Raw genomic sequence first — 20,000 nt, forward strand, 5'->3', positions numbered from 1 at the left:
GTGTGTCTGTGTGTCTGTCCATTAATTCCATATGTTTCTGATGTGCTTCAAAGTGACATGCTTGTACAGTAACCGGTCACATAACATAATCATCATCAACAAGAGCGTGCTCATTTTTCTGTCACTCAAACGCATTCGAGCTTCCAATGACACACATGTGCGCCCCCCACCACACACACACACACACACACACACACACACACACACACACAGAGAGACTCACACACACATACGCATGCACACACTCTCTCTCTCTCTCCTTCTCTCTGGCACAGCTCACCACTGTCCAACAAAAAACATCATAGACAGACAAAACAACCCCAACAAGGCCCCACAGAGCACCGCCAGCCGTACCGTCCACCTCTGCAGTGATGTGCCCGGGATGCCCACGGGGGTCCACAGTGAAGGTCTGGGGGATGCCCGGCATGCCCCGCACCAAGCCGTCCCCATAGGCCTGGGGGCTGCCCAGCTCCGCTATCTCCTGCACGAAGGGGGAGCCTGGGGGTGGGGGGTGGACAGTGTTATTTATAGGTATTCACATATCGGTTCCAAAGTGTATCCAAAAAATCATGTCAGTGCTCTCTCTTTCTCTCTCTCTCAAACTGTCTGTCTATGTATGTATGTATGTATGTATGTATGTATGCATTCGTTCGTTCGTTCTTTAGTTTAATGTCTTTTCACTGTAAGTGATATTAGAGGGTAGGAAAAAATATCGAGGGGAAGGAGGGGGGGGGGAGAAATTACTGTGTACGCATGCGAGTAAGTGAAAGTGTGTGTGCGTGCGTGCGTGCGTGCGTGCATGTGTGTGTGTGTGTGCGTGTGTGTGTGTGTGGGCGCGCGCGCGCGGGCGTGAGTTACATATAGAAAATAACTGATTTAAGTATGAATGTACGTGTCTGTCTGTCTGTCCATCTAACGACTCACACCCAACCATGACACACCGCGTACCTTCTAACTTTAAGGGACAGCCCTCATAGAGGTCACTGCCATCTTGTCACATACAATCCACCACCAGGCAACATATTTGTACTGTATTGTACTGTACTGTATTGTACTGTATTGTGTCGTATCGTGTCGTGTCGTGTTGTGTCGTGTTGTACTGTATTGTATTGTGTTGTGTTGTGTTGTGTCGTATTGTATTGTGTCGTGTCGTGTCGTGTCGTGTCGTTTTGTGTTGTATTGTATTGTATTGTATTGTATTGTACTGTGTTCCTCTTTTGTCACAACAGATTTCTCTGTGAAATTCGGGCTGCTCTCCCCAGGCAGTGCGTGTCGTTACAGTCAGAGCGCAGCCCTGTGTTTCCCTTGTTTTCTGTCTTGAAATGTATTAAAATTTTGTTTTCATATCAAAGTGAATTTTCCGACAGAATTATGCCAGGGGCAACCCTTTTGTTGCCATGGGTTGTTTTACCCGCGCTAGGCGCGTGCTACATCCAGAATCTCGGTTCATCATCTCATCCAAGTGACCAGTTCATTCACATCCACCACCCAGACAAAAACCAAACCGACTGACCAAACAGCAGCCAGTGTCATGAAATGAGAACATCCCCCCCCAACCCATCCCCCAACCCCCAGTGCTTACCCTTGACGGGGCTGCCCTCGTAGTTCATCCAGATCTTGTAGACGCCAGGCCCCCGGGGTTTGAAGCTGACACGGTACATGGCGGGCTGGTCTTTGCGCACCTTGCACGGGCACCTGACTCCGTTGTGCGTCACGTCGGCTGTTACGTTTCCCTCCCCCACCTTGGTGCAGTCCACTGGGGACAGCAACAACTACTACTGCTACAAATGAATCTTGTCGTTAACATGATCTGTGTGTGTCCATAATATAGTTGGCACACCACCTTATCTTGGTACAGACAACTTATAGGGGCAGCAAAAAAACAACCATAACAATAAAAGAAGCAGCATCAACAACAAAACAAATGGATTCTGTCGTTAACATCATCAGTCTTTGTGCCTAACACAGTTCGGCCAAACCTTATAGCTTGGCACAGTCATCTCTCTTTGTGCCTAATATAGTTCGGCTAACACCTTATAGCTTGGCACAGTCATCTCTCTTTGAGCCTGACACAGTTCGGCCAAACCTTATAGCTTGGCACAGTCATCTCTCTTTGTGCCTAATATAGTTCGGCTAACACCTTATAGCTTGGCACAGTCATCTCTCTTTGAGCCTGACACAGTTCGGCCAAACCTTATAGCTTGGCACAGTCATCTTTCTTTGTGCCTAATATAGTTCGGCTAACACCTTATAGCTTGGCACAGTCAATTCTCTTTGTGCCTAATATAGTTCGGCTAACACCTTATAGCTTGGCACTGCCATCTATCGTTGTGCCTAATATAGTTCAGCTAACACCTTATAGCTTGGCAATGTCATCTGTCTTTGTGCCTAACATAGTTCGGCCAACACCTTATAGCTTGGCACAGTTAATTAACAGGGTTGCTGCAAACAGACAGATAAACAGACAGACAGACCTGCAGACAGAAAGACATACAGACAGACAGACAGACGGACTGACCCATGAGTTCGGGGTTGCTGCAGACAGTGCCGTCCTTCATGCCGTACACCTCGATGTTGGAAGAGTCTGTGGCGTGCACGATGAATGGCCCCCCCGTCACGTAGTCCACCTCCCAATCACCTGTAGCACACATAGTCCACCTGTCTGTCACCTGTAGCACACATAGTCCACCTGTCTGTCACCTGTAGCACACATAGTCCACCTGTCTGTCACCTGCAGCACACATAGTCCACCTGTCTGTCACCTGTAGCACACATAGTCCACCTGTCTGTCACCTGTAGCACACATAGTCCACCTGTCTGTCACCTGCAGCACACATAGTCCACCTCCCAGTCACCTGTAGCACACATAGTCCACCTGTCTGTCACCTGTAGCATACATAGTCCACCTCCCAATCACCTGTAGCACACATAGTCCACCTGTCTGTCACCTGTAGCACATAGTACATAGTCAGCCTGTCTGTCACCTGTAGCACACAATGCATAGTACACCTGTCACCTGTAGCACACATAGTCCACCTGTTTGTCACCTGTAGCACACAATACATAGTCCACCTGTCTGTCACCTGTCGCACACATAGTCCACCTGTTTGTCACCTGTAGCACACAGTACATAGTCCACCTGTCTGTCACCTGTAACATACAGTACATAGTCCACCTGTCTGTCACCTGTAGCACACATAGTCCACCTGTCTGTCACCTGTAGCACACATAGTCCACCTGTCTGTCACCTGTAGCACACAATGCATAGTACACCTGTCACCTGTAGCACACATAGTCCACCTGTTTGTCACCTGTAGCACACAATACATAGTCCACCTGTCTGTCACCTGTCGCACACATAGTCCACCTGTTTGTCACCTGTAGCACACAGTACATAGTCCACCTGTCTGTCACCTGTAACACACATAGTCCACCTGTCTGTCACCTGTAGCACACATAGTCCACCTGTCTGTCACCTGTAGCACACAGTACATAGTCCACCTGTGTCACCTGTAACACACAGTACATAGTCCACCTGTTTGTCACCTGTAGCACACAATACATAGTCCACCTGTCTGTCACCTGTAGCACACATAGTCCGCCTGTCTGTCACCTGTAGCACACATAGTCCACCTGTCTGTCACCAGTAGCACACATAGTCCACCTGTCTGTCACCTGTAGCACACATAGTCCACCTGTTTGTCACCTGTAGCACACAATACATAGTCCACCTGTCTGTCACCTGTAGCACACATAGTCCACCTGTCTGTCACCAGTAGCACACAGTACATAGTCCACCTGTCTGTCACCTGTAGCACACATAGTCCACCTGTCTGTCACCTGTAGCACACATAGTCCACCTGTCTGTCACCTGTAGCACACATAGTCCACCTGTCTGTCACCTGTAGCACATAGTACACAGTCCACCTGTCTGTCACCTGTAGCACACAGTACATAGTCCACCCGCAGTGATTTTTTTAAGTCAAGGAAAATTACTTGAACAGCACGTAAAGACCAGGAGAAAGGAGCAGGTAGAGGAGAGGGGTGGGGGGAGAGCAGAGGGATGGGGGGAGAGGAGAGGGGTGGGAGGAGAGGAGAGGGATGGGGGGAGAGGAGAGGGGGGAGAGGAGAGGGGTGTGGGGAAGGACAGGGGTAGCGGGGGGAAGAGGAGAGGGGTGGGGGGGGGGGAAGAGCAGAGGGGTTGGGGTGAGCAGACTAAAGGTGCCTCCCAGGACTCTCACAGGAGGCCTTGATGACGATGACCCCCTTGTTGTATGTGACGGTGGTGTTGAACAGAGCACGCCGCTGTCTCTCCTCGGGGTCCGTGGAATTGAAGTCAGAGTCTGGGCACACACACACACACACACACACACACACACACACACACACACACATGAAGATCAATCAAGCAGTGACGGTCATTTCAGGTTACGCTATAAATGTCAGCTTTCAGCGTTATCCTTTACAGGGACTGACCGAGTAGGCAGAAATGTCAGTCTGTTAATCAGTTCATCCTATCCATCACCAGTCATTCATTCAACAACGATCTTTAATTAATCAGTCAGTCCTTACACCAACACCAACAGTCCATCCGTCATTCTGGCAGAAAACCTCTTGAACCAAATTCTAAAAAGTCCCTGCGTCCATTACCCCAGCCCTCCCTCCCCAACCCCTTCAACCAATCAATCTGTCAATCAGTCGTCAAACCTATGCATCCGTACAAAATCATAGAATAAACAGTGAATCCTCACCTCTGACTTGCTCTATTGAACTGTGTAAAAACCACCAGTAGAATCCATCACTCTATCTTTCACTTCAATGTGACCCACAGAACTGCTCACCTCTGACCTTTCAACTGACGGGCGCAATAGCCGCGTGGTTAAAGCGTTGGACTGTCAATCTGAGGGTCCCGGGTTCGAATCACGGTGACGGCGCCTGGTGGGTAAAGGGTGGAGATTTTTACGATCTCCCAGGTCAACATATGTGCAGACCTGCTAGTGCCTGAACCCCCTTCGTGTGTATATGCAAGCAGAAGATCAAATACGCACGTTAAAGATCCTGTAATCCATGTCAGCGTTCGGTGGGTTATGGAAACAAGAACATACCCAGCATGCACACCCCCGAAAACGGAGTATGGCTGCCTACATGGCGGGGTAAAAACGGTCATACACGTAAAAGCCCACTCGTGTGCATACGAGTGAACGCAGAAGAAGAAGAAGAATGACCTTTCAACTGTTGACCTATACAACCTTTCACTTCAATCTGACGCACAAGACTTCAACTCAACCCACATAACTGCTCACCTCTGACCTTTAAACTGGACAACCTTTTACTCAACGTAACTCATAGAACTGCTCATCTCTGACCTTTGCACTGTTGATCTGTACAACCTCCACTCAACACACAAGGACTGCCACCTCTGACCTTTGAACTGTTGACCTGTTTAACCTTTTACCTCCACCCAACCCACATGGACTGCTCACCTCTGACCTCGGCGTTGTTGAACTGCACGTTGACCTCATAGGGACCGGGGTCATAGGGCGTGTAGGTGACCTTGTAGAGTTTGGGGGTGGAGGTCTCGGTCACCGAGGTCTTGACCTTCTTGCCCTTGTGGGTCACGTCCACCACCAGGTCACCCTGACCCGCCCTCATGCAGTCCACTGCACGACGAGACATTGCGGTGAACAGACATACGTTCTGATCTTCCATCGGGGTTTTTACGTCACTATCGTTGCAGTGACGTCAGGTGATATGACGTATTAATTTTCACGACTTCAATGTGAACTTTTCCAACTCTAGTGATGAATATAATTATTTACCCGAAATTTATTACGCTGATGGTGGTTATTATCGTCATTCATGTTGTTGTTATTGATGATGTTGTTGACAGAAAACTCAGCAAAATTATGAAAAAAATAAAGAAAACACATGTTGGTGAGTTATTATTCCAGCTAACTTACCAGCTAACTTAGTCGATACAAAAATCGGTACATCTACTGCTAATCAGGCCAAAAGCAGTCAAACCCAAAAGCGAACAAACATCCGTCAGCTCGACGATCCAAGCACACACACACACACACACACACACACACACAGAGTCTAACACACACACACACACACACACACACACACACACACACACACACTGAGTCTAACACACACACACACACACACACACACACACACACACACACACACACACAAGGAAGTTAAAGTTGCACATTACCAAGAAACGAAAGCATCTTTCCAATATGGCCACCACGCAGTTCGCGCACGCGCACTTGTGAGGGATCACAGACATCCACCGGACATCCGTCCATGAACTTGTTCCGGTAGTACATCGACACCCGCCACCGCCCTGGTCATAAACATCAATTAGTCAACCAATCGATCCATCGATCGATCACACACACACACACACACACACACATACACGCACGAACACAGAAACACTCTCTCTCTCTCTCTCTCTCTCTCTCTCTCTCAAACATACGAACGCTCTCTCGCTTTCTTTCTCTGTCTTTCTCTCTTTCTCTCTCCCTGTCTCTCCTCCCCTCTCCATCTCCCCCCTCTCTCTCTCCTTCTCTCTCTCTGCCTCTCTCTCTCTCCTTCTCTCTCTCTCTGCCTCTCTCTCTCTCTCCTTCTCTGTCTTTCTCTCTCTGTCCTTTTCTCTCTGTCCACTGACCGATCTCATCAGGTGTGAACTGAGCACTGTAGTGACCGTCCCCCGCCATCCTGATCACCCGGCCACTGGGGGCCTCAGCCTCCACCTTCACCTGGTCTGGGTCGTACAGCTGGCCCGTGATCTGTCACACACATACATACCACAGGGACATGGTGATATTACTAATAATGTATATTTATATAGCGCCCTTTCTCACTGAGAGCGCAGGGCGCTTTACATGAAAGGAAAATATTACAAGTAACATAAAACATTCATGACCACTCTTTCTCAAAAACCCCTACCCCCACCCACACTCTCCCCCTCCCACTCTATATACATCCAAAGTGAGCTGACATGGGGGGGGGGTGGAGAAAAGGAAGCTGAGAGTACTTATACATAGGTTTTAAAAAGATGGGTTTTCAGTGATGAGCGAAAAGCAGAAATAGAATCAGATGCACGGATATGATAAGGGAGGTTGTTCTAGATGTGAGGAGCAGCAAAGAAGAGAGAACGTTCACCATATGTTCTTGTATTGACACGAGGAAGTTTCAAATGGTAACAGTCAGAGGAATAGCGGAGAGTTCTTGAGGGAGTGTAAACACTGATAAGGTCAGAAAGATATGTAGGTCCTGCGGAGTGGAAAGCAGAATAGCAGAGACACGCAACTTTGTATTTAATTCTCGCTTCAATGGGGAGCCAATGTACAGTTCGGAGGTGAGGAGAAATGTGATCAGTACGTGGGACTCAGACGAGTGAGACGTGAGAGTCAGACGGGCAGCACTGTTTTGAAGTTTTTGAATTCGCTACTACTACTACTGACATTATTCATTGTGGTAGTTGTTAGATTGAAATGATACGTAATAAAGGAAGAACATTTCTGGACAGTGACACTACACACGGACGATGTCAGCTGAGGAGCTGTGTGTGAGATGAGTGTTGATAGATCCACACACACACACACAGTGTGTGTGTGTGTGTGTGTGTGTGTGTGTGTGTGTGTGTGTGTGTGTGTGTGTGTGTGTGTGTGTGTGTGACTCAGTGCGTGTGTGTGTGTGTGTGTGTGTGCGTACGTACGTGTGTGTGTGCGTACGTGCGTGCGTGCGTGTTTGTGTGTGTGTGTGTGACCCCACCTTGCTCTCCATCATGACGCCCACGGAGTAGATGTCGATGCGGATGGGGTTGTCCTTGGGCAGCTGTGGGCGGGGCGTGGTTCTGATTGACGCCTTGCGCACCAGCTGAAAAGTGGGCGTGGCCTGAGAGGCCGTCATCCCCGCAGACATCCCCGCAGACATCGATGAAGAGTTGTCGTCGTCATCGAACACCGAGTTGTGCTGGAACAGTGAAGATGAGGACAGCGTGAGGCGGAGAGAGTGAAGTGTCAATGGCTGTGGCATGTCCGGGTTTCCGGGATGGCCTGACCACCGTCGTTTCTATGTGGACTTACCCGAAATTTATTATGCTGATGGTGATTATTATCAACATTCATGGTGTTGTTATTGATGATGTTGTTGACAGAAAACTTCGCAAAATTATGAAAAAAAATAAAGAAAACACATGTTGGTGAGTTATTATTCCAGCTAACTTGGCAGCTAACTTAGTCGATACAAAAATCGGTACATCTACTGCTGATCAGGCCAAAAGCAGTCAAACCCAAAAGCGAACAAACATCAGTCAGCTCGACGATCCAAGCACACACACACACACACACACACACACACACACACACACACTGAGAAACTGTGGAGTTTGGCCTTTGGGTCTTTTGCCAAAACCATGCTCGCCGTACAAAAAATCAAACAACAGAGCACACGCGCGCGCGCGCACACACACACTCATTCACACACACACACACATCTCCACCCTCCACGCACATTGTCTCTGTGTTCTCTCTCTCTCTCTCTCTCTCTCTCTCTCTCTCACACACACACACACACACACACACACACACACACACACAAACCTCCACCCCACCCCCACCTCCGCACAAACATTAAAAAAAAATCATATCCCACCCACCCACCTATACAATACTGATACACACATACCCCCCCTCCCGCACCCCCTCCACCCACGAAAACCTGACCCCAGCCCCCACCTGGTTGTACAGCCTGTGATCGGAGGTGGAGAGTCCGTTGAGGAGGGAGAATGGCTGGTGGTCTGTCCTGACCATCCGGGGGTTGGGCTGGTACAGTCTGGAAGTGGAGGGGCCCGCGTGCACCGAGTAGTACGCCATGCCTGCCCGCCGGAAGCGGAACTACGCCTCCTTCCGCCGGAAGTCACTCGTATTTTCCTTCTTGTTGTTGGGAGGCTGGAAGAAATGTGAATGTGAATATTTAACACGTACAAATATGTATATATAAGTGTATGTGATTTTGATTCACACACACACACACACACACACACACACACACACACAAACACAGACGCACAGATACAGATACAGACACGCACATACACACACACGCGCACGCATCCAGAAAAAGCATATGAAAGGAAAGTACTGCTGCTACAGTAAGAGAGACAGAGACACAGGGAGAGGGAGACGGATAGACAGACAGACAGACAGACAGACAGACAGAGATAACAGTCCAGCAAACACCTCAAGACATTCAAAGGGCCCGAGGTTTCTAAAGAAAAAAAAACTACACAGAGAAAGAAGTTATGCAGAGACAACAGAACAAGAAGAAAAAAAAATCTAGGAAAGACAAGAGAAAAGAACCAAAGCCGCATTGACGTAGAGATTTCCTTGCAGAGAACATAAAAAAGAACCTGTCCACAGTATCTCTCAGCTGAGAGACCCCGACCAGATGGTGTCGCTGTTGTAATTGTTTGTTAGCACAATGCCAGCGTGTTTTGTGTTTTTTATTGGTTACATACAAATGTGTATCATGCTCATGAAAGTAAACGGGTTTTCCCGAAATAAACTTGTCCAGTCTCGTGTTGTGCTGTGCTGTGCTGCGCTGTGCTGAGTTGCGCTGTGCTGTGCTGCGCTGTGCTGTGCTGTGCTGTGCTGTGCTGCGCTGTGCTGTGCTGCGCTGTGCTGTGCTGCGCTGTGCTGAGTTGCGCTGTGCTGTCATGATGGGGGTGAGTCTTTATGTCCCATTGTTCAGCTGACTCTAGTTCTGATTCATCGTTAATGCAGAACATCGACCTTCGTCAGTTGAACCGCTGACATCTCCAACACTGAAGGGAAGTAAGCACTGGTGTCTGACCATACCGCCCCACCAGTGCACTCCCTTGGAACATCCTAAATTGAACGATGTTATGAACTAAATGGACAAACCTGTAAAATTCGTGCGCGCCTCTGTATGTGTGTGTGTGTGTGTGTGTGTGTGTGTGTGTGTGTGTGTGTGTGTGTGTGTGTGTGTGTGTGTGTGTGTGCGTGTCTGTGTGTGTATGTGTGTGTGTGTGTCTGTGTCTGTGTGTGTGCGTGTGTCTGTGTGTGTCTCAGTGTCTGTCTGTCTGTCTGTATGTCAAGATGTATTTATCAAAATTTTATTTCATAATGGTAAATTGAATATGCAACAATTGCTTTTTTACATCAAGCCATCGTGGAAAAAATAGAAAAAAATAAAGGAGAGAGAGGGAGAGAGAGAGATAGTGTGTGTGTGTGTGTGTGTGTGTGTGTGTGTGTGTGTGTGTGTGTGTGTGCGTCTGTCTGTCTGTCTGTGTCTGTCTGTCTGTGTCAGTGGATATGTCTGTGTGAATGCGTGTCTGTGTCTCTGTGTGTGTAAGTGTGGGGCGCGTGTGGGTGGCATATGTGCGCGGGTGCGCGCGCGCGTGTGTGTGTGTGTGTGTGCGCGCGCGAGCACGTGTGTGTCTATGTGTCTGCGTGTGTAAGAGTGGTGCGCGCGTGGTTTGCATGTGTGCGTGAGTGCGTTCATGCGTTTGTGTGTGTGTGTGTGTGTGTGTGTTTGTGCGCGCGCGCGCGCCAGACAAGGAAGTGGTTGCCCGAGGGGTCATTAGCCAAATGGACAGGAATTTTTACTTTTTTTTTTTTTTTCTTTTTTTTTTTTTTTTTTTTACCTCAGTTTTCCACTAGACCTAAAGCGGTGGTGTGGCCGCTCGTCTTTCTGATGAGACGACACATTTAAAAAGCATATACATGGCGCATTAAAAAGAAACCACTTCAACAGGATGATTGTCCCTGTCCCTGTAGTAAAATGCAGTTTGACAGAAAAGTACACACAGCTGAGGACAGATACTAGGACTGGTCGTGCCACACCACGCCACGCATTTTCCCTGGGTGAGCTGTCCGCACCCCCACACAGAGAAACCCGCTGTGACTGAATCATAGTAATACAATACAATGATGATACATTGTTTGCCTTCCCTTTGACGTGTGTTGCTGTGGCTGGGCTATGAATAATTGGATCAAATCCTTTCCGCTTCAATAAAATGGCCCTGAAAGCGTCTGTCGTCCAAGCGTGTATAATCCTTTCTGAAATGGAGCACAGTGTTTGCATTCCATCCATCTCGTGCCTTTTTGACCCGTCCAGTGGACATATTCTGCTGGTACACTGTGAAAATATCAATTCTAATCTGTTTGTTTTCAGACCAGATATGAATTTTGGTGTGTGTGTGTGTGTGTGTGTGTGTGTGTGTGTGCGTGTGTGTGTTGTCCATTTATCATTACTTTCCAATTTTCGAACAGATCCAGGTCAAATCTTACTGTACACATAATTATGTCTGCATCTCCGGTCGACTGTCTGCTCTCTCTCTCTCTCTCTCTCTCTCTCTCTCTCTCTCCCTCTCTCTCTCTCTCATACACACATTCACATACCAACGTACACACACACGCCTTTTTTCTTCTAACCACCCTACACCCGCATACGTGTGTGTGGGTGAGATGGAGTGACATAGAGAAAGGGGAAAAAGAGAGAGCGATTGCGATTAAAAATAAAAGAGAGAGAGAGAATCAGGCAGATAGGTAGGGAGCGGGAGGAGGTAAAGTCGGTCCCATTTTTTGTGACCCAAATGGGGCCCCGCGGGGTGCCCGGAATGTACCAAAACAGGTTTGGGGGGACATGACCATGACGCCCTTTGAGCACACACCTTCCCCCTCCCTCTCTGCCCTCACTCTCTATCACAACTGTCCCACGTCCTAGCCCCCTCTCTCTCTCTCTCTCTCTCTCTCTCTCCCTTCCTCTCTCCACTCTGTCTGTCTCTGCCACCTCTCTCTCTCTCTCTCTACTCCTCACCCTCTATAAAAAAAAGTTCGTTCATTTGTTCGCTCGTTCTTCTCTCTCCATGTCTCTGTCTATCCATCTCTCTTGTCTTTTTCAGTCAAAATGTCTGTGCCTCTCTCTCTCTCTCTCTCTCTCTCTCTCTCTCTCTCTCTCTTTCTGTTTGCGTCTGTCTGTCTGTCTGTCTCTTCTCCCCCCCCCCCCCCCCCGCCCCACCCCCTACCCCCCACCCCACAGCAGCCCAGCCTCCCAGCAGCCCATGACACAGCAGTCAGCCGTGACCAAAGTGATTTCTGCTGTGTGGGACGATTTCAGCAGGAACCGTCTTCCGTGAAGATAGGTCTCACAGAGCTGCCAGATTATTGATTATTATGTGTGGGTGGGTGGGAGAGTGAGTGTGTCGGAATGCGTTTGTGCATGTGTGTGTGTCTGTGTGTGAGTACCTGCGTGCGTGCGTATGTGCGTGCGTGTGTGTGTGAGTACTTGCGTGCGTGCGTGTGTGTGTGTGTGTGTGTGTGTGTGTGTGTGTGTGTGTGTGTGTGCGTGCGCGTATGCGTGTGTGTGTGTGCGCGTGTGTACGCGCGTGTGTGTATGTGAGACACACAGAGAGACAGAGCAGAATGTGTATATATCATACTGTTTCAAGAAATAACTCGTCACAGGTTGCACACATGCACACACACACACACGCACACACATGCTTGCTCTCTCTCTCTCTCTCTCTCTCTCTCTCTCTCTCTCTCTCTGTGTGTGTGTGTGTGTGTGTGCATGCGTGCGTGCGTGCGTGTGTTGTGTGTGTAACTGTGTTACACTGAGACAGAGGAAGAAACATAGCAAGCAGTGGACATGTAAAAGATGATATTAACTGACGGTTTTCATGGCGGCAGGTTTTATGGCTGGGACTGTTCACTGTTCACGGAGAGCTGGGTGTGTGTGGGGGGGGGGGGGGGGTGGGTGTTGAGAGGGGTGGGATAGACTACATAGTGATGATTTCATTCACACCTGTAAAGGTACCACTCACCTTCACACGTGCCAGTGTACACAAGCACGCAGGATGATAATTGTACACATACATATATGCGCGCATGCAACTCCACACACACACACACACACACACAAACTCACATGCGCGCATGCAACTACACACACACACACACACACACACACACACACACACATGCGCACATGCAACTACACACACACACACACACACACACACACACACATGCGCGCATGCAACTATACACACGCGCGCGCGCGCGTTCCTCCCATTTGTAAACTTGTCAGAACAGTCCTTCGCTTACTGACATTCAAAGTTCAAACTGCATGATAACGGAACTACATTCCAACAAAAAAACACTGAAATACGGACATGCCTCACATTTGGACATACACAAACTGCATTAAGAGACCTGAATATTAATCCTAAGATCAACAGACATGCCTAACATTTGGACATACACACACTGCATTAAGAGACATAAATATTAATTCTGAGATCAGCAGACATACCTAACATCTGGATAGACAGAAATTGCAAGAGTAGAATATTTTTCACATTAGCAGGATAAAGTAGAGCAAGCTGTACTTTCACTTCAGCAGTAAGTATATTTCCGAGGTACGGAAGCTTTTGTCAAACCAGCCCTTGATGTATTGAAAAGAAAATCCGCCATTGATGAGCACACACAAAAAAATGCTCAATCTTCACAGCTGAATCAACTACGATCATGAAGGTCACTGCTGAAAGCGCACGTAGGCACACACACACACACACACACACACACACACACACACACACACACACACACACACACACACACACACACACACACACACACACACACACACACACACACACATCTATCTCTCTCTATACCTCTCTACTCTTCTCCTCTTTTCTTTTCCTCCTTCCCCTCCTTTGCCTCCTTCTCCCCCTTCTCCTTCTTACTGCGGCCTATGTCCACGTTCAACGGAGTGGATGGTTGCCGTGACGTTATTCATCCTGTGTGGTGATGTATGAAGGCACTGTACAAGTCACATTGACTGACGTTATTCATCCTGTGTAATGATGATGTATGAAGGCACTGTACAAGTCACACTGACGTTATTCATCCTGTGTGGTGATGTATGAAGGCACTGTACAAGTCACATTGACTGACGTTATTCATCCTGTGTGGTGATGTATGAAGGCACTGTACAAGTCACACTGACGTTATTCATCCTGTGTGGTGATGTATGAAGGCACTGTACAAGTCACATTGACGTTATTCATCCTGTGTGGTCATGATGTATGAAGGCACTGTACAAGTCACACTGACGTTATTCATCCTGTGTGGTGATGTATGAAGGCACTGTACAAGTCACACTGACGTTATTCATCCTGTGTGGTCATGATGTATGAAGGCACTGTACAAGTCACATTGACATTATTCATCCTGTGTGGTGATGTATGAAGGCACTGTACAAGTCACATTGACGTTATTCATCCTGTGTGGTGATGTATGAAGGCACTGTACAAGTCACACTGACGTTATTCATCCTGTGTGGTGATGTATGAAGGCACTGTACAAGTCACACTGACGTTATTCATCCTGTGTGATGATGTATGAAGGCACTGTACAAGTCACACTGACGTTATTCATCCTGTGTGGTGATGTATGAAGGCACTGTACAAGTCACACTGACTGACGTTATTCATCCTGTGTGGTGGTGATGTATGAAGGCACTGTACAAGTCACACTGACTGACGTTATTCATCCTGTGTAATGATGATGTATGAAGGCACTGTACAAGTCACACTGACGTTATTCATCCTGTGTGGTGATGTATGAAGGCACTGTACAAGTCACACTGACTGACGTTATTCATCCTGTGTGGTGATGTATGAAGGCACTGTACAAGTCACATTGACGTTATTCATCCTGTGTGGTCATGATGTATGAAGGCACTGTACAAGTCACACTGACGTTATTCATCCTGTGTGGTCATGATGTATGAAGGCACTGTACAAGTCACACTGACGTTATTCATCCTGTGTGGTCATGATGTATGAAGGCACTGTACAAGTCACACTGACTGACGTTATTCATCCTGTGTGGTGATGTATGAAGGCACTGTACAAGTCACATTGACTGACGTTATTCATCCTGTGTGGTGATGTATGAAGGCACTGTACAAGTCACATTGACTGACGTTATTCATCCTGTGTGGTCATGATGTATGAAGGCACTGTACAAGTCACACTGACTGACGTTATTCATCCTGTGTGGTGATGTATGAAGGCACTGTACAAGTCAGTTCTGGCCGCATATTGACTGACGCTGGTTTTTCGGCTTTGTACCACTTTCTATGACTTTCTTTTGCTGTTCGACAATCCTTTTTTCAACTTTTGTTTGGGGGTTGGGGGTGTGAGGAAGGTAGTGAAAGGCTAACATGAGTTGACAGGGATGTGTGGGGGTTGGAGGGAAGGTGGGGTGGTGACAGGGGGTGGTGGTGGTGTGTTGGCTTTGGGAAGGTATTCCGTGTTGTGACTCCGTAAAGCTGGAGCCTTCCCGACACTGCAAGGAACTGAACTGCATTGGTCTTACCTCTATTCCTCTTTGTCTCTCTCCTCTCCATCCCTCCTTCTCTCTGTCAGTATCTCTATCTACATCTCTAACGGTATCTCGATCTCTCTGTTTGTCTGTCTCTGTCTCTCTCTCTTCCCCCCTCACTCCATCTCTCTCTCTCTCTCTCATATAGTGATAGAAACTCTAGGGAGAGCTGGACAGTACAAGGTCTTCAGAAAAGAAGCCCCCCTCAGTCTGGTGTTTCGGCCCATAACTCCTTACACTCTAAGGGGGGCGGGCCGCACCCAGGTCATGACTCCTGGATACCCTTGTATAACCTTTTTACCCCTGGTCCTCAGCAGGTTCGAACCCGCGCCGCCAGGGTGGTCGCTACTTCAGGACTGAGACACCTTTCTGGCAGACGTTTTAACCACTGAGCCATTGTTCGCTTAGTTTGAGTAGGGAAATTTAATCCTTATGAAGTTCGCTTTCATTCCTCCTCGACCAGATCCAGCCTGGAACTCTTTTCTTCTGCTTCTGCCTTTGCCTTGAGAGCCCTTGTCCTCTCTCTGCCAGAAATCGACAGTTGTTTCATGAGGCTGCAAGCTGATGCGCTCTCAAAACCTCTTGCACCAATCTCTATCGCAAGGACTTTGGCTCGGAAGCCAGATTCTCTCTGGCTGCGGGCTAGACTAGTGGGCTTCTTCCATTCTGCTTTCGTATGGTACAGTGAGCTCGGTCAGAATCGCTTGTTTGGTTGCCTTGAGCGGAGTACAATGCCAGGTCTCATGCCGCTTTTGCTGATGATTTCCGGGTGTTTCTTCCCCTCTGATAGGTCAGTCGTGCACTCCCAATCTTCGGCACCATCAAGCAGCCCACGTTTCCATGCTTTGGATGTTACAGCTGTTCCTGGCCAGACTTTATTGCTTTCTGCAGAGAGGAACTCTGCTGGTGGTGTGGGTGCTCCTTGGACAGTGCTCACCACGTGTGCAATTTCTTTTAGCACTTGGTTGTGCCTTCCTTGGCTTAACGCCGCTTTGCATTAGCTAAGGACACGTTCCACTGTTTGTTTGCCATGGCAGAGTGGGCACGCAGGGTCCTCTGCTTTCCTCCATTTCACCAAGTTTGTATTCGAGGGAAGGAGGTCATACACAGCGCTGAGGATGAAGCTGATCTTCAAAGAGGCCATGTTCCACATGTCGCTCCAGCTGAGGCTTCTCTCTCTCTCTCTCTCTCTCTCTTATACATTTTGTATTTGTATTTGTATTTCTTTTTATCACAACAGATTTCTCTGTGTGAAATTCGGGCTGCTCTCCCAAGGGAGAGCGCGTTGCTACACTACAGCGCCACCCAATTTTTTGTATTTTTTCCTGCGTGCAGTTTTATTTGTTTTTTTCCTATCAAAGTGGACCTCGGTTTATCGTCTCATCCGAATGAATAACGTCCAGACCACCACTCAAGGTCTAGTGGATGGGGAGAAAATATCGGCGGCTGAGCCGTGATTCGAACCAGCGCGCTCAGATTCTCTCGCTTCCTAGGCGGACGCGTTACCTCTAGGCCATCACTGCACATATATGTATAATAAAGAGACTGCGAAATGTTACGTCGTGAATGTTGTTGAACATTTGTGTTAGCTATTTTTGGTTGGTTTGTGTTTTCGATTCATTGTGTCGTGTTAGTTTTGTTTATTCTTCTTTGGTGTTACCCCCTTCAGTAAGTAGCTTTGGCGTTTATCTGAATATAAAAAAAAAAATCGTTATTGTCCTCTCTCTCTCTCTCTCTCTCTCTCTCTCTCTCCCCTTCCCAGTGCGTGCAAGCGCACGATTATGCACGTGTATGTGTATGCATTCCTGCACGCTATGAGAGTGCAAAAAGTAAACATGCCTACATACATTCGTGGGCTGCTTCACAGACCGTGTGAGACAGTAAGAGCTACATTCTGCTTGGTGATGGTGCCCCCCCCCCCCCCCCCCCCCCCCCCCCACCCCCACCCCCGGCCCCCATCCTCCACAATGTCCGAGGAGCCACTGATCACAGGGAAGACGAACAGGTTGCTACAGGTTGTTTAACTGGCTTTACCTGTGTTTACCTGGCAGGGTGCACAATTTCTGTTTGATCGGCAGTGCGTTCAGGCAGGACGGGGTGTGATTGGGGCGGGGGGTTGAGGTGGGGGTGGCAGCTATTCATGTACATGAAACGGCTGTAATGTCTAGTTATGCATGTCTCGGTTCTGAGCGTTTTGGGAGGTACACGATGATCAGTTTAACACATGAATAGTGTGCTTGTGCTGCTGCTGCTCTTGTTGTTCTGGTTCTTGTGGTGGTGGTGGTGGTTTTTGCTGCTGTTGTTGTTGTTGTTGTTATTGTTGTGGTGGTGGTGGTGGTTGTTTTTGCTGCTGTTATTGTTATTGTTGTTGTAGTTTGCTGCTGCTGTTGTTATTGTTGAACTTGCAGAACGTCGGAATATGGGGATGGCACTTGCTTAGTTCTTTGTGTCTGTGTGTCTGTTTGGTCTGCCCTCCCACACAGCCCCCAACTCTCTCTCTTCCCCATCCCTTACATTTCTCTTCTGTTTTCTTAACTCCCTTACCCCGTGCCTTTCCTTCATTTTGCTTACTGACCTGGCACAGGTGCAGTGATCAATGGAAATCACTTCAAACAGATGTTACAGAGACAAAAGTCATCGACTTCTGTGAAAGAAGCTCCCTTTCAGTCAGGCTGTCAAGGGATGGGTCTCCGTAAACTGACCTGGTCTGACTGTGTGATTGAACGAAACATTCATGTTCTGTGAACGTTGACACAGTCAGCGCTCAAATCAGCCATGTGCACAAAGCGTGACCTACATTGATTCAAAACATACGTAAAATGAATGCTCCCTACCACCCTTCCACCCCCATGACCCCCCTCCCCTCCCCTCTCCCTCCCCCAAATACACAAACGTATAATCAGCACTGCGTTCAAAAACGAAAAAAACAAAAACAACACACGTGAAACTATTCATCACAGAAATGTGTACACACACCATACCACTCCGCCTACCCCCACGACTCCCCCACCCTCACATCCATCCACCCCCACCTCCCACACCAGCACCAGGGCGGAGGGAAACAGGGGCAGGTTAACAACTCGTCTGTCGGTGTCAAATAAAAGCAGGATGGTATAAACTGAACAGGATGGAAGGAGGATTTTCTTTAAACCCATCAAAGGCAGCCACTGAATGCCTTTTGAGTTCTAATGGAGAAAATCATTGACAAGGCCCAGCAAGTCCGACAGAGCCAGTCTGTTATTATCTATAGGTAGCTAACTATGAACCTATCTTTTCAAGGCAGTACACTGGGAATTCAACCATCCTTTCATTTGCGATGTCAGCTTTTTCTCTAGCTGCGGTCCATGCAGGTAAACCGTTCATCGAAGATAGGACCAATAGACACCACTTTACAGTGTAGGTGTGTTCCCAATGATGTACACACACCACTTTACAGTGTAGGTGTGTTCCCAATGATGTACACACACCACTTTACAGTGTAGGGGTGTTCCCAATGATGTACACACACCACTTTACAGTGTAGGTGTGTTCCCAATGATGTACACACACCACTTTACAGTGTAGGGGTGTTCCCCATGATGTACACACACCACTTTACAGTGTAGGGGTGTTCCCAATGATGTACACACACCACTTTACAGTGTAGGGGTGTTCCCAATGATGTACACACACCACTTTACAGTGTAGGAGTGTTCCCAATGATGTACACACACCACTTTACAGTGTAGGGGTGTTCCCAATGATGTACACACACCACTTTACAGTGTAGGTGTGTTCCCAATGATGTACACACACCACTTTACAGTGTAGGTGTGTTCCCAATGATGTACACACACCACTTTACAGTGTAGGGGTGTTCCCAATGATGTACACACCACTTTACAGTGTAGGGGTGTTCCCAATGATGTACACACCACTTTACAGTGTAGGGGTGTTCCCAATGATGTACAGACACCACGTTACAATGTAGGTGTGATCCCAATGATGTACACACCAATTTAAAGTGTAAGGGTGTTCCTAATCTCTGTAGGAGTGAAATCACTATTAAAAGGTCTCCCTGAAGATTTTGTGCCGATGGGGTCATGTGTGAAAAAAGGGAGAAAGTTTTAAACTCAGGAGACTATACAAAATGTCTTCTTGTTGCGATAAAGAGTCAAATCCTAATCAACCGACCTATCTGGAGTTTGCAGTATCAATTGTTGGTTGTATTATTAAGGTTTTCAGTCTCGTCTCTTCCTCATTCTTTATTTTTCTTCTTCTTCTTCTTCTTCTTCTTCTTCCATTTATTATTTTCTTTCATCTAGTTCTCTTTCGTCCTTTTTTGTTCTCGTCATCAGATTTCTCTCTTACCTCCCAGTGAAAAGAGAAAACAGGTTCTGCCTGTTGTCTAGGTAGTTCGTTTTAGCCTCGGGAATTACTGACTCAGCAAAGTAGTTTCCTTCCACGCTTCAATGACGTGAAGCAGTGAGTGCTTCCCTCATTGACAGTCACTGAGGGGGCGTGGACTGGGGTGGGGGGAAGGGACAGAGAGAGAGAGACAGAGACAGAGAGGGAGAG

General features: G+C 47.8%; 1 protein-coding gene across 2 annotated transcripts in view; it reads right to left on the reverse strand.

The window, feature by feature from the left end:
- Positions 1–20,000, reverse strand: part of LOC143289023 (filamin-A-like) — a 75,335-nt gene that overhangs the window by 40,471 nt on the left and 14,864 nt on the right. The window contains exons 1-10 of one of the 2 annotated variants that reach the window (XM_076597800.1): positions 10,691–10,749; positions 8,760–8,972; positions 7,795–7,995; positions 6,686–6,806; positions 6,227–6,358; positions 5,484–5,660; positions 4,242–4,343; positions 2,519–2,638; positions 1,583–1,756; positions 355–498 (exon numbers count right to left, since the gene is read on the reverse strand). In XM_076597800.1, the coding sequence (XP_076453915.1) occupies positions 355–498; positions 1,583–1,756; positions 2,519–2,638; positions 4,242–4,343; positions 5,484–5,660; positions 6,227–6,358; positions 6,686–6,806; positions 7,795–7,995; positions 8,760–8,897 (1,309 nt within the window). In that variant the 5' untranslated portion in view covers positions 8,898–8,972; positions 10,691–10,749. Of the gene's footprint in view, positions 1–354; positions 499–1,582; positions 1,757–2,518; positions 2,639–4,241; positions 4,344–5,483; positions 5,661–6,226; positions 6,359–6,685; positions 6,807–7,794; positions 7,996–8,759; positions 8,973–10,690; positions 10,750–20,000 lie in introns of those variants that run through there. The other variant, XM_076597799.1, reaches the window with a different exon arrangement.

This window comes from Babylonia areolata, chromosome 13 (genome assembly GCF_041734735.1).
Source record: "Babylonia areolata isolate BAREFJ2019XMU chromosome 13, ASM4173473v1, whole genome shotgun sequence".
Classification (NCBI taxonomy): domain Eukaryota; kingdom Metazoa; phylum Mollusca; class Gastropoda; order Neogastropoda; family Buccinidae; genus Babylonia; species Babylonia areolata.